General features: G+C 39.8%; 2 protein-coding genes across 5 annotated transcripts in view; one reads left to right on the top strand and one right to left on the bottom strand.

The window, feature by feature from the left end:
• The window catches only part of marchf5 (membrane-associated ring finger (C3HC4) 5), a 38365-nt gene extending 24101 nt beyond the window's left edge, over positions 1-14264 (top strand). For both annotated transcript variants that reach the window (XM_006630496.3, XM_015346674.2), the window contains 4 exons: positions 9304-9434; positions 10102-10285; positions 10930-11096; positions 12035-14264. In XM_006630496.3, coding sequence (XP_006630559.1) covers positions 9304-9434; positions 10102-10285; positions 10930-11096; positions 12035-12151 — 599 coding nt within the window. In that variant the 3' untranslated portion in view covers positions 12152-14264. The remainder of the gene's footprint in view (positions 1-9303; positions 9435-10101; positions 10286-10929; positions 11097-12034) is intronic.
• A 525-nt stretch (positions 14265-14789) lies between these two features.
• The window catches only part of ide (insulin-degrading enzyme), a 47050-nt gene continuing 40048 nt past the window's right edge, over positions 14790-21791 (bottom strand). For all 3 annotated transcript variants that reach the window (XM_015346851.2, XM_006630386.3, XM_015346850.2), the window contains exons 23-25: positions 19399-19471; positions 18105-18172; positions 14790-17440 (exon numbers count right to left, since the gene is read on the bottom strand). In XM_015346851.2, coding sequence (XP_015202337.1) covers positions 17345-17440; positions 18105-18172; positions 19399-19471 — 237 coding nt within the window. In that variant the 3' untranslated portion in view covers positions 14790-17344. The remainder of the gene's footprint in view (positions 17441-18104; positions 18173-19398; positions 19472-21791) is intronic.

The raw sequence follows: 21791 nt of genomic DNA, 5'->3' as shown, positions 1-21791 counted from the left end.
TTCATTAGAAATCATCCAATCTTTCAGAGGTTGAGCAGGCTTATGTGAAAAAATGCAAAGAGAAGATTATGCTGTGGTGGTAAAATACGTATAAAGCTACAACAGAGCTGTCACCACGACTGATAAGTAATGAGTATTAGAAATAGCACAGCCAGTGCAGCAAGGCGCAACCCTAGACATTGGAAGAGAAGAGAAAAAAATGTACAGTGGGCTTGGTACTGTGCTGGTCCTCATGTTTCCTTGTCATCTTGATGTACAGCTATGAAACTGGATCAGTCTGTTAAAAACAGTCATTTGGTTAATCAGCTGATTAAAAGAAGAACGTTCCTATATATGGTGTCCTTTCCTGTTCAGGTCTTTCACCATTCTATCCCTAAGGCAGTACACTGTGATGTGGAGCACAGTTGTAAACTTTTACGTCTGGCATGAGTAAAACCCTGCATTAAAACACATTATTTAGAGTAGTTCCAAATTAAATAATCTTGCAGTCTTGCATTCAATAAAAGCTCTATGGTTTTGCAATAAAGCGTGATCAATAATGTGGCTTTGTTGAGACATTACGGAGAGAAAAGAGAAAGGGGAGAATTGAATTGAAAAGAGAGAATCAGCTAGTGATTATCCGCGGTTACTTTTTTGCTGAAAGATGTACTTTTACGAGTTGGGTAAAGCATGTAGCGACCCTTGCCTGTGAACCATACTGCAGTGCAGGACTCAGTACAGCTTTCTCTTCAGAAAAAAAGCGGTGATAAGCGTTTTGTAAAAACTCCACATGGGCCTCAGACAGATCTTGCGTGCTGTCAGTAGTTAGCTTCTAAGACAGGGTCAAGACATGGGGCAGGAAACACTTAGCCATCCCTAAGAGAGAGAAGCAGCTCTGCTGAGAAGCAGTGAAGCTTGATCATTTACCATCACCTTCAGCTGTAGGACAAAGCGTGTGGGGGTGGGTGCTTACCTGTTCACTGCAGCTCCTGTTTAAAGCTGTAGTCCGTGTGCTTTAGGAAGCTTTCACAAACACTGAAGAAAGACCCTGCAAGTGTTAATTAGCTCTTTAATATGTACCCTCTTGTGCTCTCAACCTTGTTGACAGCCCAGTTTGTAATGCATTCTGGAGCAGTTCAGGCCAGCATAGCTAGAGTTTTCATACTGCCTTACCACCAGTCCTGATCCAAATGAATCTGCACCACAAATTAATGGATGTGCACATCGTAAAAACCATGTTAGCATTCCAAGAAGCCTGTCCTAGAAAGGAAATGTGTAGCAATAGCTGCAGTTATATAAAAATGGCTCAGCTGTTTTTATTGCCAATAGTCATTAAATCTGACCTAGTTCCTCCTGTCCTGGATTTTGTATTGCTTAGGTAGTTAGAAGATGAGAATCCAATATAATTACTGAAGTTAAACCATAAAGCCATTTTAAGCCAAATGGTTTATGCAATGGCCCAGACCTACAATGCTTTGAAAGGGCAGATATGCATATCGGTTCCCTAAAGAATTACAAAGAAAAACAAAAAATAGCAAATGGGCATCACCTAATTTGTCAAGGGAGGGAAGACATATTTTCTATTGGATTACACTCTGCACCATGGAGAGCATCGTTGTGTAAAAAAAAACAATTTTTGGATCCAGGTGTACACTGTGTTACGAGTGAGCCGTGCACAATGAAAAAATATTCCGAGTTCAGTGTCGGTACTGTTTTAAAAAGTCTCAGAAATATATACCCTGGGTTTTATGTTTGTAAGAATAAATGTTTTATAAGAATGAATGTTTTAACATAAATGTATGATCAAAGACAAATATGTCATCTAGTTTTCAATTCCTTTGCAAAGTACCAGATCATGGGTTTTGTGTTGCACCATGGTTATTTATGTTTTGCATTCACATACCTTTTACCAGCTTCGTAATAACAGCAAAAAAGATCATTACCAGAAAGTGGTTGACAAATGCAAAAGTGAGCCAAAGGTCAATACAAAAATGTCTTGAGAAGCAAAAATGAATATTGCGTAAAGGTCTGAACCTTGTGGTGTTCCTGAGTGCATAACCTACTTGTGCTTGTGTTTCTTTACGTTTAAATTTTAATGTGCACTCAGTTTTCATTCATTCATCCGCAGAGGGTGGAATACTGTGCTGCAGGAAACCTTATTCTTAGTGTCTTGACATGTGTGTCCCAGTTCCAAACGAGTGGAAGGGAAGACCTATGCCCTTTGTCTTAATAAGTGTCAGTATCCTGAGTAAAAATTTCCCAAATGAAAGAAGAAGTATTCCTTCTTTAAAAAAAAAGACATTTACAGGCATCAGGATCTGTAACAGATCTACTGTCAGAACTATGAACGTGCGGATTGCCCGAATGGCTACTTTTTTTGTTAATTTTGTTAAGAAATATATCAAATCCAATACTGCTTTCTGCTGTGGAAGATGGCACTATGCAAAGCTAAGCGAATGCAAATTTGTCCCTGCAAATATCTTTTTTCTAATGGGAGTGGAACTCGGGGCATAGTGGCAAGGTGATTAAAACAAAGGACTGACACTTCTAATTGTAATGGGAAACCTTCTGCTTGACTAGGAGGCCTGCCTGTGCAGTAGGTTACTTTGTAGTAAGGTTACAACTTACCATTTCCGAAATACATTCAGTTTTAAAAAAGTGAAGTTTAAAATAAGAGAAATATTCACACTTGCATAGAGTGTTTCATGCTGGAGAATATCAGGAAATTGTAATTAATCTTTATATGATGTAGTATCTTTCTTGACATTTCAAGGCACAGTTCAATTCAACATGTCAAAGGCAAAAAAAACCAAAACAATAACAGATATGTACAACTTAATACAGTGAATGGAACAGAAATGCTGTAGTATGATAGTGAAATTTTAGAAAGGATTTGAAAGTGCTGACTAACTTGCAAGATCTGATATCTGGGAGATTATTCTCCAAGCAGCAGAACAGCAAGCACAGGCTCCCAGGTCCCCGTGTTCAGAGTCTTGTACTGGGAACCGAAACAAGGGCAGAGTCCAAAGAGTGCTCATGACGTGTTGGCATACAGGGCGATCCCACCTCAGTGATGCGGTCAGAAACCAAACCATTCAAGGTGATCAGCAGTCTTTTGAATTTTATTTTGAAGTCCACGAGTGCAGGAGCTAGTGCTGTAAATGCTTCAAACATGGCACTGCAGTAATCAAGCCAGGAAAATGCAGCACCGCACATGTGCTTTTCTGCATCAGATTGGGAGAGCGAAAACTGGATATGAGCAATGTTTCTAAGATGAAGAAAAGAGGTCAGCATTGCAAACTTCAACAAAGACGAAGCCAGGACCCAAGCACCTGGACCAATTCCGGAACTATCAATTGTCAAACTACAGTTTCCGGAGCAGGCCAATCATTATCACTTCTGTCCTGTCAGATGTGTCAGAGTTCAGGTGTGGAAAAAAAAAATGTTGCATCCTTTTTTTAACATCATCTAAGCAGTGTGACAATGCATGTTGATTTCCTGTGCTCCTGCTGTTTTCTAAAATGTATGAGTACGTCTGATGACATTCTCAGCTGCAGAGCGTTATGTTGAATATGTTTGCCCAGAAGCAGACTGAGCCAAGCCACTTCTGTTGTTTTGTTTTTGAGACATTATCACATTCTCAAACAGCAGTTCTGTGCCATAGCTGTTTAGAGCACAAAACTGAAACTATTTGTAAATCATTTCAAACATGTGCCATTTAAGGCTTCTGAAGCTTGATATAGTTAGAAGGGTTATTTTAAAATGATTTAAAATTAATCACACCCTGGCTTGCATATTCTCTAATGCCGAGCTTCCTCAAATTACTTTCATATTAACTGTCCGTATTTATTTCCTTTATTGGCCAGTGAACTAGATTGTTTTGGTTTATTTTTATTTAAGTAAAACATGTACGCTTTCTTTTCATTCTTCGCCTCCGGTTTTTAAGGATCATTTTCTGAAATCGCACAGGACATAACGTGTCACTGGAACCAGCAGGGAAGTAATGGGTCTAAAAACAGGTTCTTCATAAGTCCGTGAGTCGAATCAGGTTTCTTTCTTCTAAATATCATCCTAGATAATCGCCACACCCCAAAAAGAGACACAAGGAACGAGAGCATACAAAAAGACTATGGCAAAAGTCTGTTTCAAAGTACAATGTGCACTTAAAACTTAAAACTTTAAATCCCTGAGATTGCTTGGGGAGAGGTCATCCTAATCTGGGATGAAAGCCCTTGTCTTTTTTTTTTCTTTTCTCTCAGCCTTATGTGCCGCCACAAAAGCTGAAACCTTGTTCTACCTTGTATATAAGTACTTTATGCAAAGGTCATGCTAACGACATTGTCTAAAGAGAAATCACCTGTCTGATGAACTGTGTGAACCCAGGGAAGCCATTTGTGCTACGTCACGAAATGTTAGTGTTAAAATGACATCAGGTTGCATGCACAAAGTTTCTAGCAGGAAGCCAAAATATTTTTTTTATTTCACTAATGCATAAGACATTCAAGCTCTTATCAGTTTATATATTCAGATGGATCTAACCTAAATTCCAGTACCAGTGTAGATATTTGGATTTAATATATGGGAACCCCTAAGACATTTCTAAATGCATACTTATTGCTGCTACAGAATATCATTGAATAGTTCAAAAGCAATAAAGTACTTTTTTGCAGTCTGATCTTGTCCATGTTTTTATTTCGCAGTCTGGTGTGGCATTCCCTTGTTGTTTCTGATTAGAGTTCTAGTATAAATAAAGACACTTTTTTGCTCACATTGAAAGCGCAATGCTGTTTAAAGCGCTCGTTTTTTATTGAATATCCTTGGTACTGAAAACATCAGGATATAAAACCACAAAGTAATACACATAGGATTGAGGTGAATTATTTTTTTCTCTCTATTAAATTGAAACCAGTCAACTCTTTTCTGACTTTTCAGGGCCAGGGCACATGTCTTGTTGGCAAAAATAGCAGATCTCTCCAAGCTACTGGACAGACGCTGGGCAGAGCTGATAAGCTCTGGGAATGAGAGAGTGTAGAATAGGAGACGTCTACTGTAAAGATAATTTCTTTTTTTTTCCCAGAGATAGACAACTGTTTCCCTGGACACCTGCCCTTTTCCATCCCTTTTGTTCAAACAGTGCTTGCTCAGGATGTGGCATTTAGCTGAGCTGTGAAAATGGCTTTCTCTTACTCCAGAGCTGTGGGGGTGTCGGTTTCACAGCGACCAGCTGCGCTTGGAGCCAAGGGAACGCCTGCGCTCTTCCAGTTCTAGAAGGCCCAGAAAACACAATGCGAGGAAATTCAGACGTCGATCTGTTTGGAAGTGCACTGAGCGTTTGGGCTAACCAAGAAAAACTGGATGAGGCAGGACATTTTTAGTCGGGGTTGTCCTGTGATGGGCAAAGGTGTCGTGTTTTGGAGCTGTCGGCGTTAGAGACGTAGCATCACCAGGGTGCAAGAACCATTTTTACCATGTGCCTGATGTGCATGAGGAATTCTTACTTCCACTGCTTTCATATTGTCTGGGAGAGCTTTCCTGAAGGATGGTTAGTGCTGAGGCCCTGGGTTCAGTTTCTGGGGGGTGCCATCTGGATAGAGTTTAAAATGTTCTCCCCATGTTTCTGTGGGTTTCCTCTGGTTGCTCTAGCTTTCTCCCACAGTTCAAAGACATACTGGTGAGTTAATTCGCTTCTGGAAAAAGTGGCCCTAAATGAGTGCATGTTGGTGTCTGCGTGTGCCCTGCACTCCCATTCAGGGTGTACCCCAACTTGTGCCTGTAGCTTGCAGGGATAAACTGCAGCTCCCCCACAGCCCATTAATGGATAAAGCTGTTAGAAAATCGATGGGTGGATGGATTCTCCTTGAGTCCATTGTTATTAAATCCATGCTTTGCTACATACTGCATCCGAGTAGTAAAGGAAATGTACTTTACTTCCTCACTTATAAGCAAGCGGCTTTGCATTTTAGAATGAGTTCCATCTTTGTCTGTGTGAGGTTGTGTATTTAGGGTCATGAGTCATGTCTGTAGTAAAAGAAATCTGGCTGTTAACCCTACCCTGGGAATTAAGGGGGGGAATGGTTAAAAAAACATCCATGTATTCAACTAGCCAGTGATGTGTGGCTGGTTATTTTTTATTGATTCCCAATGATTCATACCTCTTCTTGGTTTACATATTTCTTTGTCACAGAGTGCCATATGGACTCTTTCATTTGATTCATGGGGTGCACAGGTCAGCAGCTGGATTTCATCTCCCCTTTCTTTCGGAGGGCTTCGTCTTCACAGATTTATAAAGGAAAACAGTCATTCCCGGCATTACTGTATATAGTGCTTTTCATCCCGAAGGAGCCCAGAGGCCTTTATATATAGCAGGGGAAACCTGCCACTGAACTGCAGCCCCCACCAGGGTGGTGCACAGTAGCCATTATGCACCTGCAGCCCCACTACTCAGCAGATCAGATAGAGAAGCGAGAAATTGCTTCATCAATTGAATTAACGGGGAGCTTTATATAGACCTGAGAGAGCAAGCCCAGGGTGGAATTTAGCCAAGTACATATGTTGGTTTTTGTGATTGGGATTACTTGATATGAAGTCAGATTTATTAAGGTATTAAATGACCAAGCTTTTTTTGGTTTTGTTTTTTTTTCCCGTCAGAACCCACATTATGGAATCGACAGAATGCTCTTTTACAGGAAAAAATCCCATACTTACAAAAAGGTCACCCTGATGCAAGAGGAAGCAGTTCTTGAAGGAGATTCTGAATGTGATTTGCTTTAGAAAGACAAAGGACAGCACTGTCTGGTAGCCCTTTGCTGCCAAATGAACAATAAATGTTACAAAGGAACATTTCATTCAGACCTGTTTACACTACCCCTGGTGAAAGGACTACATTAAATTGCTCTGTATTGCTTTAGAGGTTCATTAATGGAAGTCCCAGATCACTGTCTTCATCAGCATTGTGCTTGCTTTCATTGGTTGCATGGTATCTGTATCATCAACGTTTGTTTTGCTGCTAAAATCTTTCATAAAAAAGTGGTATTGACCAGAATTAGCTTCTCAATAGCTGAAAGCTTCTCCAGTCCTGCTCTGCAAGACTAAGATAGGGTCTTGATTCAAGTATTTGAAGTCCTTGTAGGCATTGAAAGATTCAACCCAATGCACTCCTTCAGAATCAAGCGCGAAACACGACTCAGAGGATACAGAAAGGGGGTCTGGAACAATCTACCCAGCCATGTTGTTTCAGGAAATGGTTGGATGAGTTTCTTCAGAGCAATTAACTCCTAGTATCCAGACAATCTAGCTGAGCCGAATGGCCACCTGCCGTTTTTAAACTTCACGTACTTCTGTCCCCCCCTCGTTGGTACTGTATCGTTTCTGAAAGTGGGAAAGGAAATTTTTCATTTGGAGAAAATGTGGTGCAGAAATAAACTAATTAAACGGCATTTGTGTCTATGCAAATGTAAAGAAATTCTGTAATAATTCTGTCTAGGCTGTAATAATTCTGTCAGCCCCACTAAGAAGTTATGACAGCCCAGCTCCCAGGAGTCTTTAGGAGTTTCCGATGTCATTTCTCTGGATCATGCATGCGGGTGAGATTACCCTTATTCTGGGTTGCTGTCATTGCCAAAATGTCTGGGGCTCCTTCACAGGCTGGTGGTGTGACAAGTGACGAAGAGCAGTGCTGCGAAAACTTCCAACCTTTCTCACTCTCAGGATCATCGTTCTCGCTCCCAGGGATTGTATATGCATCAATAGCAATGGCAAAACAAGAAAAGTGCTCTGTTAATGCAAAATAAATTGTGGGAAATAGCAATGCAATCCAATTTTGTGCAGAAAAAGTGGTAAATGAGAAAACATCAGTTGTTGTTGAAAAGCAAGAAAAGGTAGGGCTTAAACTGTCAGGTAACCTTGAACTAACCATTCTCATATGTTGCTCTCTAATTAGAAGTCTAACAGATTCAAGGCAAAAGAATAAGTTGAGGCCTCAGCTTCCTTTTTTGTTTTGAAGCATTAAAAAAGTAAATTCCTTGTTTTGAGTACAGAAACGGGCGATAAGTTCTTCAATCACATAAAATCTTACTTGGGCACTGACGTATCTTAGCAGTGCAGTACTGGATCATTGTGTTCATGCCCCTGGTAGCCAGAGTCTTCTCTGCAGCTTCTTTAATAGAAAGCAGTGTAAAGCTGGTCATAAGTTTCTGATACACCAGCTTGCAGTTGTCTCCTTTCTCTGGAAATGAAAGATCTATTTAGAAGCAATTCTTATGCCTTTCATATGTGCCCATAAGGGGACAAGCACCTTTCAAGAAGGAGTAGGTATATCCGTAGCTGATGGGTTATGCTGAAATATTAAAGGCTGTCCTTATGTGGTGCATAGTCATGATTTATCAATATTAAATTATGTCCTAGATGTGTTACGTGTTCCCTGGGCTTTTGCCTGCTGGCATGAACTCTTAATCAGAGAAAAGAGTACATTCTGTTGGCAGAGCAGGCTCTTTGTGACCCCTGCTGGAAGGAAATGAGTTTGATTGCTTCTGCTGTTATGAGCTGTTCTGATGGATGATGTAGTACTATGTATGCATTGTTCTTCAAGCCTGAACATTATCTCATTATGCACATCTTACATCACTGGCTCTCAGGTGAGGTTACTCTGTTTTTTTTTAAACTGAAACATTGTTTTAAAGGAAAGGGTACATGAAGGGTGTTACTTCAAAAAGCAAGGCTGAAGCGCTCGTGGTTTCTAAATTCTTTTACACTTTTCGGCGCTGGACTTTCACTCCTTTAACATTATTGCTATTGTAAGTAAAATAATCCTATTTAATATCCTCACTATTTTGCAAAATTAAATGCATTTATATGTTAAGCTATGGCTTCTCTAACATGGTTCAATGTTTATGGCCTAATGATAACGTTTTCCTCCATTGTAAAAGCCTTGCAATTTCAATGGATCAGTCCTATCTTTAACCCAGATTTAATGCAAAATAATTGAAAGTTACATTCACATGCTTAAGTTGCCAGAAGACCTAAGACTATTTACGGAGATGGGGACACTTTTTTCTGTCCTTTTTTTAAATACATTTTCTGCTCCATTAGTTTTAAGGTAGGTGTTAAGGTCACATTTTAATGTTTTTTTTTAATTAATGGATTCCACCGTGTACAGAACGTTCAGGAGGGGCGGATAAAGACACCTTTGAGTTGTGCCGTCACACAACGAGTTAAGGTGTTGCACCACTGTAGCTGTGCCGCACAAGCAATGCAGCAGGTGTGGCATTTTCCTGTGGCTCCTGAGTTCCACCGGAGTCCCTCCTCAGTGTGCTGTGCTCTCCCCAGGTCCAGTGGTGTACGTTCTAGACCTGGCAGACCGGCTGATCTCCAAGGCCTGTCCGTTCGCTGCCGCAGGAATCATGGTGGGGTCGATCTACTGGACCGCAGTCACGTACGGGGCCGTCACTGTCATGCAGGTGCGCGTTTTGTTTATGTGGCGGAAAATTCTGCAGGTCATTTATCTGAGCGTGTTTATACTGCAAAAAAACGAGCAAGCCTTATTCAATCCGTTGTGCTTGTTTAGCTTTTTTTTTCCCTCTTGTCAAGACACCAATAGCTGAAACATGCTAATTTTATCATTAAATATGTTTGGGAAAATCCTCATTTGTTTTCCTTGTATTCTGCTGCAGTAAAGAATGTACGAACATTTTTAATTAAGTGCCTGCTGTGCTGAGCTCTAAATATCCTTGAATTTAATTCCACCTCGCTGCAGCAAGGTTTTATAACCAGCAGGAATGGTGCCTTTGTTCAGCTTGCACGGTACTGAAGGTTTTTGCAAATCCTGCCATTAAGAATCAAAATTACAGCAAGCGTGTGGAACTAAGTCTTTTTTTTAAAAGATGTGTGTGGGCCATATGGCCTAGCCTAACAATGGTATTCATTCTTGTATGGATATATTTTTTATTCATTAACTTTTTGCATTGACAAAAAGTAGAAAACTACAGTTTTAATCTGAAGTGAGGGTATCCGTCTAGTTAATTGAAGTTAAAATGAAGACAAGATGTTCGCAGTTGTGCTCATCATTCCCCACATCATAAACAAGATCTTTAAGTGCACAGTTAGTGACTGCTGATTCTCTCCTAGGTTGTGGGACACAAAGAAGGCTTGGATGTGATGGAGAGGGCGGACCCTCTGTTCCTCCTGATCGGCCTTCCCACAATCCCCGTCATGCTGATCCTGGGCAAAATGATCCGCTGGGAAGACTATGTGCTTAGGCTGTGGCGCAAGTACTCCAACAAACTGCAGATTTTAAACAGTATTTTTCCAGGTAAGGCAAGATGTCGTCTTGCAGAGGAGGGATGTAAAGAGAAAAAAACCACACATTTGCATAACTATTGAAAAGTAAATTCAGTTAAAGCTTTATGTAAACTCATGCTGCTGAGATCTGTTTTCAAACGAGAATGAAATCTAGCCGCAGAACATTGTCAACAAAGAAAAGCCCATCTGCAATGTCTGTTTCCGCTACACCCATAACGTCTAACAAAGTAACCCAAGCGTCCCCATTGGCTTCCTTTCCTCAGCAGCCTTTACTTTTTTTCCACTAAGCTCATCAAGGAAAGTGATCAATGTCCAGACACCAGATCCTAGTCTGAGACGGAACAGACCCAGACCCTTGACCTTTCCAAGCACTGGCTCGGCTTGCTGCTCACGCACAAGTGCGAGAAGCCAAAGCACAAGTGGAGTGCCGGGGGATGTGTCTATATCTGGTTTTCAGTGGCAGATGAGATTACTGTGCCTGGGAAACCGCTAAGCATTGAGAATGGTTGTGTTTGTTTTTTACGGCCATCATGACTTGTTCTTATTAGAATCTTTCAACGTTAACACTTGCGCTGTTCTGGTATCTGTGCTGTATTATCCGTGCAGTGCTGTGCCGCAGTGTGCTTCTGTATTGACCGGCTGCTCTGTCTGCAGGCATCGGCTGTCCTGTTCCTCGGATCCCAGCTGAGGCTAGCCCACTAGCAGATCATGTCTCTGCCACTCGCATCCTCTGTGGGGCTCTAGTGTTTCCAACAATCGCCACTATTGTGGGAAAGCTGATGTTCAGTAGTGTCAACTCTAATCTACAAAGGACTATTCTGGTAGGAACATGATTACCTTTCTGTGTAACTGGCCTGCCACCAATTCTCAGTGGCACTGTGGCAGCAAGCCCTGAAGGAGTCAGGCGTGTTTTATCATCAAGCCCAGATAAGAGTATAAATACTCTATTCAGGGAAATAATTCATGTTGAAATTTTCGTAGTTATGGGTGGCTTGGTGTGAGGCCACAACTTTCACAGAAACAATGGTCTCCTTTTTAGCTTGCTTTCTTTGAAACTGAATAATGAAGCCAGACGAAAGAGGATTCATAAACCGGGTAATTCTAGGAGCTCCTCTTACTTGTCAGCTGACATTTGCCATTGGACAACTAGGTCTCTCGTGCAGCTTCTGGACTAGAAAGCAAAGTCTGAACATTCCTCTACTGCAGAGGAATAAAATGGTAGCAGTGCAATCTTGCTGTGATTTTTTAAAGAAAGGAATGTGAAATGTCCTGGAAAGACAGCAGAAGTATTTGTAAAGGTCACATGACACCACACCAAGAAAGATTTCAGAAAGAGTGGAAGGCTTCGATAGGCACCTTCTGAGCCATAAAGCCCTCATGCGAGAGTGACTCCAGTAACCACTGCTATTAAATGTATATTTTATACTGTGTACGTTATCCTCGTGTTAAAGCAGTCTTGTGAAGGCTTGCTTTATTCGATATGATGGGTCTAAAGCAACTGAATGGGAGGGGTGATGAGAGTGTTTTCACAAATGGCCCCTTTTCAAACATTGCTCAATGTTTTTAATAGAGCTTAAAGTTTTAACTTTGGAATTGTCCCTTCAAAGATGGAGATCAAAACCATTGTAACAGTAACTTTGAAGTACGGTATTTGAAGATTGGAAGCAGACATATAAAGGCTATATGCATTTTCTATCAGATAATGTATTTTTTTTTAAATTCCTGCTAGGTATAAATATTGAATCTGTTTCGTTCACAGGGTGGAATTGCTTTTGTTGCCATTAAAGGAGCTTTCAAGGTGTACTTCAAACAGCAACAGTACTTGCGCCAGGCTCACCGCAAAATCCTCAATTACCCAGAGCAGGAGGAGGCCTGAAGTCTCCATCTGAACCAGTGAACTGTGACTGCTGTACAATAGACTTCATCTACTAAATTAGACCGTGCTATATTGGTTCTATCAAGTAATATTTTTGTTGTATGGAATTATTGTACACTGCTGGTACTTTATTTTTTTACAAACATAATAAAGGCATTTGAAATGCAAAATCTCTGGGAGGGGGAACTGCAGCATGCTCGCCCTTGTTCCAGGAAATGTGATTTTCTTTCAGTACTTTGTAGCACGTTTTGAAAAGCTGTCTGCAGACATTGTAGCCGCAAATGTGAGGTACGGGAGAAAGCGCTTTATGTGACTGACTCAGTGTTTTGTTTTTAATAATCAGCATGTATAGCGTTTTAAGGGATAGATAACAGGGATGTAAAAGAGATGTGAAGCATTAACTCCGCAAAACTGCTTTTACAAGATTGCAAGTTTTTTTTTTTGCTGTGAGCTCAGTTTTGGAGCTAGATTTTAAGTATCTCTGTCAGTATATATGGGATTGCTATAGCCCACAGTGGTCTAGGAAATCATATCTCCTCCTTCTGTAAAGCTGTCTTTTTTGTTGTTGCTTAAAACAGAAGTTATTGTTCCCCCTCCCCATTCCCTCTCTGATGTTTCTTTTGTTCAGTGCACTTTCTTAACATTTAGAAAGAAACATTTAGAATGAAGGCAGTATAATTTGATGGGAACAATACATACAAGTATGACTAAAATGCAATTTTGTGGAAATGATTCTATTTATCTAACAAAAAATATAACTAGATGATATGGAGTGTGGTAAATAAAAAACTGGTGTGGTACTGAGAATATAAATTCTGGTTCAGGCAGCCCTCTCCCCCAATAAATCATAAAATGTAAACACAAGCTAAAAAGTATACTGATTAATCTAGTACCTGAAGAAACTACACATTGTTTAGTTTAATACAACAAAATAGCTATGTAGTGTCAGAAATATCGTGATTTACTCATGATTAAAACATGAAGCCTTGAAGATTCAGCCTAGTTCCAAAGACGTGAGGCGAGTAGTTCCTTGCACGTATGCCTTTGACTCGGTTTCTCTTGGAAGTGTGAATATTCATCACATTTAATTTTAAAACCTCCTCTTTCATGTTCTGTAAAAAAAACTTTTTTGTGTGCAGTTCTTCTGAAACCTGAAGGATCAAGCATGGAGTTATTTTTCTTTGCACACATAATGACACTTAATAATCAGGTATAAAATGAATAAATAAAAAATAAATTAGACATAAGGTAAGATGAGGATGTATACTGTACATACAGTGCCAGCTCTTAGGGTTTTGTTGTTATCTGAGAGAAAAAGAGCTCTTGTTATTAATTCAGACACTCAATTATGGAGCTTATAAATTGATTTTTAGATATTTGTCCTGTCAGCTATACTGGAATTGCAATGTTTGCTTTTAAAGACACAGTATACGTAAACCAGTAACAGCAAAACAAAAGCTTGTCTTGGCAGAATCTTTTGCTTGCGTAGAAACTGTGCGCTTGTACTATTAGTACTGTTACTGTGACCTAAACATTTTCATTGTATTGTGTGCAGAGTAGCCATTGAAAACTTCCATTAAAACTTCGGCTCTCTTTTGCAAATGTTGATGTGAAGTTAACTTGTAATAGAGATTATATCGAGCCAAATGCGGAAATAATCACTGTAAGACAACACAGAAGCCAAGTTTGTTGGGTCAATGACTGTTAAATCTAAAGGCAACCAAAAAAATACATTTCAGGCTTTTGTGGCCAGGTGTCGAGTGACTAATGTACAGCTGGACCATTTCCTACCACCAAGATACGTGTCAGCAACACTTTAAAATAAGCCACAAAAGATTAATGCTATGGCATTTTTGTTATTGTAAAGTATATATAAATGCCAAATGATGAATAGTTACATTGTAAAAATCTGTATGCATTGTACAGTATATTGCTTCTGACTTTATAGTTTCATGGTTGATAATTGTGAATAAATGTATTTTTTCACTGCTTGATTATGATTGGAGTTATAATTAAGCATCAGCTTTTGTCTTTTGGTATACCCTGTAGAAGTGAAAAGTTTTCAATATCCTTTTCAGAGTTCGATTTTAAAATAAATGATCTTTCTTCTTTACATACTGCGTGTGAATAATTGTATATGTATAGGTAGTGGGCAGAAAAATGGAGAAGCCTATATAAAGTCCCTCAGTAGGGTCTCAGGCCACCATGTGTGGCATTACTTAACACATGAGCCCCACCTGTGTGGAAGCCCTTGCCTACAATATATACTCATTTACACAAATCACGGATTTGTCCTATCAGACACAACAAGCATAAAGGACTACTTTTATTACTTTCATCTCAGATTCGAAAGAGTTCCTACATTGAAAATGCTGCCTCCTGTAGAACCTAACATGGCTGTAAGAAAGCCTTCAGCTAGCCTGCTGCCTTCTTCACTACAAGAAAAACCAATAGCTTTGGAACAATCCTCATGTTAGGCACCACTTCAAAACGGGCTCTTCTTCTGCTTCCTCCACACGGGTGTGTGTTTCCATGTGACTCCTACTGTTCTGAGGAAGTGAAGCATCAAAATGCTAATGGGCCCAAGAGGACCTTGTTTCCTGTTATGCGTCTTGTAGATTTATGAGAGGTGACAAGGTAGGAGGTAATTACATATTTTATTGTAAACTGCAAAAAAAAAAATAACTGCACTCTTAAAACACTGGTTGTTACATGCACTTGCTTCTACAACCAGTCAACCAACAAGAATATTTGTTTCTGTTAAATCAATGTAAACAATGGATTTTTCACATGAAATCCATGTTTCTATTCACAAGAAATGGATGTGAACAACAGGTTACAAATGAATTTCTGTACAGTGTAACTACTCAAACACGGTGCACCTTTGGATTCAATGCAAGAATCCATTGATAAGCCTGAGTTTCTACTTAAGTTGTTAAACATAGTAAAATGCTGGAACATTAAGAAGCTTTTTGTACTGTTGTAAACAACTGGTTAAGTAACAACACGTTATTTCTGAATGCAGGATGTTGTAAAAATACATTTTTTTTAATAGAAAATGCAGCATAACAGTTGATTCTAGCTAGCCTGAGACAACTTACAGGAGATTGATTCAAGCATGTTTTCTACTAAGAAAATGATTCTTGAGAGTAATTTGGCTTCAAAATGTTCATCGAGCCCTGAGAAATGAAGACTGAGCAGATTAATGGCAGAGTGGTGGGAACAAATAATCCAGCAATGAAACCATCAAGGCTAGTTATATTCTTCTCTAATCTTAAATAACTTCATGTGAAGATCGTTAAAGCATTAGACAAGATACTCTTTTTAATAAAAAAAATTAACACGGATGATTTCTCTAAGCGCTAACTTGGCAGATTCTGAGAAAACGTTTTTAAAGTGCAATGCAAACAGATCTTTCAAAAGTTTGACTTTTTTGACTGCACTTCGCATTTGTTTTAACTTTATTGCTTGAGTGTGAGTGCATATGTACAAGCACAGCATTGTCGCTCTGAACAGTCTCTTTGAAGTAACCTAAAACAGCCACTTTGAGTCACTTTAAACAGATTATGTTTAAAATAACACTGAAAGTGTGAAGGGGTAGGAAAAAAAGTTTTAAAAACGTAAAACTAAATTTTGTGCTGTTAAATTAATTTTAAGATGAGGAGATGAGATCAGAATTTAGTTTCTCCAGTCTTTCAGGCTGTTCCCACTTTTCGAGCAGGGTGGAGTAGTAAGTTGGGGCTGGGGCACTGTGGTTGTACCCTTTAACAAAATGCACAGCTATGCACGTTTTGGAAAAAGGAAGCCACATAATACTAATAAAGGTTTAAAGCATCCAATATCCCATTGCACTGGTTCTGCACTGCAGCTCTATAAAAAATGGGGTTCTCTCACTCTTGGTCCTGAAGTGCACAGCAGCTTTCTTTGAGTTGAGCTCTCAGTTACTTAACTGAAAGCTTCAATTAACTATACATTTACTTTTCTGCTCCAGAAAAGTTAGTTCAGTGTAATCTCCCACTGTATAAGCACTGAAATGGAAAGGCCTAATTAACTTTATCATTAGTTTAATCAAAGGATTGGATAAAAAAGATTGAGCTCACTGGAAAGAGCAGCCGCAGGCTTCACTCCAGGACAGAGGCAGAAAGAAGCAGCCTCTGGCTGAGAGCAGTGTCCAGGAGGACTGGACTGTCTAGGATTACCAAGACTGGGAGCCAGCAGCGCTTCTGAAACCAACTCCGTGTCTCCGTGTCATGCAGGGCTCAAAACATGTACATTTATTTCAAGGAAAACAGTGAAATTCCTGAAACTCCCCCTCCCCACCACCACTCACATAAACAAACCGAAAAGATGAGATACCTTGTAGAAGATTTCAAAAGTGGCTTACATTAATTTTTAATAAAAGTGAAACCAAATTAGAGTAGCCCTGAGAAGATGCTTCGACAATATCTGTAAAAAGCTTTAGTTAAAAACAAAGGTGAAGTAAAAGTTCATGCGGTTACCTCGGTCATCGCGGTTTCAGTTTAAAATCAAGCTGCTCTAATGGTCCCAACATTTTACTAGTTTAAATAAAAACTGTCAATTTCAAAACTGTCAATTTCCCAAACTTCTATAAAGATTAAAACGCAATAATATAGTTTTTCATATAAGGCTGATGTTCAATCAATACGGAAATATTTCTTTCTACATTAGTGTGTTGCAGGAATTCTTGATCTATTAAAAAAAAAAGTGGCTCAGAGTGATAAATCTTCAATTACCGTTTCCTCTTTTTGCGTTATTCATATGAAAGAAAAAAAAATCAGGACTCTGCACTTCTCTGAAAAAAATAACGCACTAACTCTGGCCATACCTCCAAAGCTCACAATACCTTCACTGAAAATCAATTAATATTTTTCACCTAAGCAGCTTTTCATATCACAGGTGTTTAACACTCCAAAAATTTCTCATCTAGGATTTATGTGATCAATCTTTTTCCAGGCTTTCCGTTTTGTAAAAATTGTATAACATCCTACTTAAAGAATACTTTAAAAAAAGGGATGATTTGCAATTTTTCAAAGAGCTATGATAATGAACACGGCTAGCTGTAAATCACACACATATATAGAGTACCCCACCCACACACACTGAAAGACAGATTATTCATTATTCTAGCTCCCATGTCACAGGCCTGGACTCCAGCCAGCAGGTGGGCTCCACTCACAGTTTCGCTGCCATGAAGTTGATGTGCGGTTTGGCCAGAGGAAACAAGGGCAGGCTGCGCTTGAACTCCGTCATGTCCTGCACCAGGATAGGCTGGAGACAAGAAAGGCGATGAGAGGATCAGAGATCAGAGGAGGTGCCTGGTGCCTGGGGGCAATATTTAATCCACTTCCCTAACCCGAATCCAGCAATCTCGCTTTCTTTAATCTGAAATTATATCCTCTTCATCGTACATTTGCACTCACAGATACAGCTGGGTATTTTACCTAAACAGGTGAGTATCCTGCTCAAGGGTTCAGCAGCAATGTCTTTCCTGGGATTTGAACCCGCAACCTTCTAGTAACAAGTCCAGAGCTCTGATTACTGCTCCACACTGCTGCCCCGATTGTCTCAAGGCTAGTCAACAGATCTTTATTACTTATTACTTTATCTTTGGACAAAACTTTGATTCTTTTTAAAAGGACAAGAGACACAAATGCTGCATATAATTCTGCAGCACATATTAAAGTTGTAGGGTCAAGCAGTACAATTCAAACTAGTTGTCCTTCAGAAGATAACATTCAGACTTTCCTTTGAAACTTTTGTTAAAAATCACTGAAGCAAAGATTAAATACTTGTATGAAGAGTGCAAAACATAACCAATTCACTTTGACTTAATGTCCTTTCAACTAAACCAAACCAGAAGAGACCCTGTCCCAGTTCTGGTACTGCTCTGTGGCCAGGTCTGCTTCTGAAATAAGAGGACTTTTCCTTGTACCTGTGGCAGGGAAGGCGCTGGAGCCAGATTGACATCATTTTGGCACGGAAATTCACCAACCACCGGGCCTAGGAAACCAAGAATGTGTCAAGTCATCGGCAATAATTAAAGAATGCTGCTGATCACAGCCTAGTTTGTGGTACCACAACAAATTGCTCAAAAAAAGCACCCCAAACTGAAGAGGAAACTGCATGACTGAGGGCAGCTTGTGCTAAACTGATGAACTGGAGCAGCAATTTGTGATTCTAACTCCATGTTACTGAGGAAAGGAATTTTAATACGCGGCTTATTTCACATCTCATTTCAGAACAGTAAAAAGTGATCTAATAGCCCTTAAAATCAGAAATAAGTATCGACTAGGCAGCTTGGTCTTCAATTGCGCATGCATGCAAAAAAAAGAATTCAGAGCCATAAGGATTAATGACAGCTTGAAAACTAGATTCATCCTCGGTGTTGTAATTCTCTTGTTAGTCAAAGCGTTCCACTTTAGTTGGTGTGCTGGGATTTAAAAAAGCCCTGTGGCCTCAGTGAACCAGGGCTGAAGTTTGGAAGGCGTGTTTATGCAGTAAATTGAACGTTTTTAATCTTTTTGTATATTCTAAAGCTCAACAACAGTTGCATTAAAAGGAATTTCATTAGTTCACTCAAATTTAGTTTGCAGTTTCCTACAAGCTATGAAACCACATAAGGCTCCGTACTGTTAAATGTGTCCTCTAAAACTCGCCCGCAGCACTGTGCTTAATATACAGGTGGAATAATGAAATGCTTTAAAAAAAACTGAAAATTCTCAGCTTGAAGTGTTTACCATAACTGGAGGAGATTCAGTACCGATTTGTTTGGAGTGTTTGGGCGGAGGAAGAGCTATTCTTACAAATTAAGCTAATTTTAAAAGTAAAAAAACTGAAGCACTGGCTATAGTGATTGGACCTGCAGCAGCCTGCAGAGAACAGTGTCTATACAAACACTTTCGCAGGTAGGAGAAGTGCTCCTCACAGCAGGATTAAAGCATTTTTGTCAGTGGGACATGGAGGGTAACTGCTGAGCTTGTAAATTCCTTCTCATGAGGGGAAAAATTCAATCGAAAAACCCTTTTCTAATCCAGCATCAAGAGCACAGCATCCTTTCTACTCCAGTGTGTGCAGAGAGCAGGCCAATAGGAGAGACAGACCAACACTATTTGCTTGCTGCTCAGGAGTCACAGCACAATGGATTACTTGGAATTTCCACACTTCTAACGCACTAATTACGCTCTATAAATCAACCCCAGTTCTACCTCCCAGTCTGCAGTACTCACAAGAATCCATTTCCCTCGACAGCACGTGCACAGACACCTTGTGTCTTTTGGGAGCATCCACTGAAAGCAGGTCCTGTAAATAAGGAGACTGAGGATAAGGAAAAGATGACTTGATTGCATCAGGGCGTGACAACTGAAGGAATCCTGTCGGTGTCAAACATACTGTAGGGTGAGGTTACAGTCATGTTCACTGATGCACAATGTGGTGGCGATGTTTACATCAAAAGCTCATTTGGCACAAGCACAATGCTACTTACATTTTAAATGTCACCAGCCTAAAACTGTCACATCAGTCTGATCTTGCTCTGTAATGGTTTTTAGACCGCACAAGGTACAGCTCAAGACTTTCCAAAAATAAACAGCCCTCACATCAGCAGAATGCACGAGAATGATCAGCATACTCAGAGGCCATTCAAGGATAACGGGCGAGAAAGTGTATAATTCAAACGTAAGGCAGACATGTTAAACGTGTATAATCCACTACCTCATTTAAAATACTGTGTACATTTTTGTCACCACTCTATAGAAAATGTATTGCTTCTTTGGAATCAGTCCAGAGAAGTCTAATCAGATCGATCCTGGGACAAGGGAATGTCCTACGCTGGCAGGCTAAAGGAACTGAATCTTTAAAGTCTTGAACAGAGAAGACACAAGTTACAAATTTTCAAAATTCTTAAAGGCAAGGTGACAAGGTCAACCCAGCGGATACTTTCAGAATGAACAGTGAAACAGGAGTCAGGCACTATTGGAAATTGTGAGAAAGTACATTTAAAACCGAGAACAATATGCAGTTCTTTACACAAAGGGTTTTGGGTGTGCAGAACAATGTCCTGCACAGCCTTACAAGCCCGAATCCTTGCTTCCTTCTTGTGACAGCTGGACCAGCTACTCGGATCAACAAACTCTCTATTCGTTGGGTCAGGTGGGCCAAATGTTCACTCATTTTCAGGAATATGGATTTGTTCAAGATAATCATAAAATACTGATTACAGAGAAAATGCAGGTTCAAATGACCACTGAAACCCTAGGAGCACCTACTGTACCTTATTCAATGATGTTTCAATGATGCTAAGCTGTGACAGCTGTAGTTGTGTACATCATCTGCTTACAGATGCTAACAGCAGTGATTAATATGGAATAAGGCACACAATCATGTTATTAACTAATAAGGAATAAATGAGAGTATAGTTAGATTCTCATGTTTCTAAAGGGATAAAAGCCAATAAATAGGAGGTTTTTGTTATTTTCTCAGAAAAGGCATCACAGCTAAAGGGCATATTCTAGGTTTATTTAAAGGGATATTTAAAGGGCGTTATCCAGGTTTATTTAAAAGGGCTTATGTTTCAGGAGATAAACAGAAGAGTTCTCTAGACAATGAGTCCCCCAATAAAAGTTGCATCATCCATGTAGATACAAAAGGGATAATAACTTTCATGCAGCGCTGAGAGGCAGGGAATCAGGCTTTATTTGAGGAGCCTTTTACCTTGTGCCTCAGAACCATGCAGAGACTTTATTCCTGAACAATACTAATGCGACAGAAGCACATCAGCAGGTCACAGCATGATTCCTATCACCTGCCTCTTGCGGTTCCACAGCACTGCATACCGTGTCCTAGCTGTTTCTTTTCTTTCCTTGATATTCACATAGTGGTACAAGATACAGGCTAGCATTTTAATAAATAATCCTCTAACTACGTCAACATTCACCGTATGTTGCTAGGAAACTTCTTAGTGCTAGCACAACCTCTACTACTATATATAAATATACCCTAGGAGATGAAAAAGGTGTAATATTTTAGGGAAGAGAAAGAAATGGGCAATGCAGATTTCTGAGGCTTCCTTGCTTAAAACATTAAGCTTGTCACTCTCAGAGATTAGTCATAGAATTGATGACCTCCACAGCGCTTTCATGGCAAGAGATACTGAACTTCCCTGTCACAGCTGGTAAATGGGCTGCAGGCCTACATAAAAAGATGGTGTACAACTTTTATTAACTGCCTTTTAACACCTCTGGGGTTTAGGGGACTATATCACAGATTGATTTTAGCCAGCTCCAGCTTGATGCACACAGACATAAAGGGAACTGATCCATCCCTGAAACAGATGTGAATCCTCCATGCAGACACAAGGGATACACACCTGTAAGTACAATATTTCACACAAAACCCAGACATCAATTTGCTAAAGGACCAAAAGGTTAAGATCTTTATTTTTTTCACTCCCAGACAGCTATGCATTCACATACGTCTCAGGGGGTGCTTTTCATTTTGTTTCAATTCCCCTGAAATTGTCAAGAACAGTGGGGGTTTCATTATGCTGAACAAGAAGAAGTATTGGGTCCATTGTGCAATCATTATACTGCGAGGGACTTCATACAAGATAATAGTCACGTTC

This window comes from Lepisosteus oculatus, chromosome 4 (assembly GCF_040954835.1).
Source record: "Lepisosteus oculatus isolate fLepOcu1 chromosome 4, fLepOcu1.hap2, whole genome shotgun sequence".
NCBI classification, from domain to species: Eukaryota; Metazoa; Chordata; class Actinopteri; order Semionotiformes; family Lepisosteidae; genus Lepisosteus; species Lepisosteus oculatus.
This window is presented reverse-complemented; position numbering and strand designations above follow the sequence as displayed.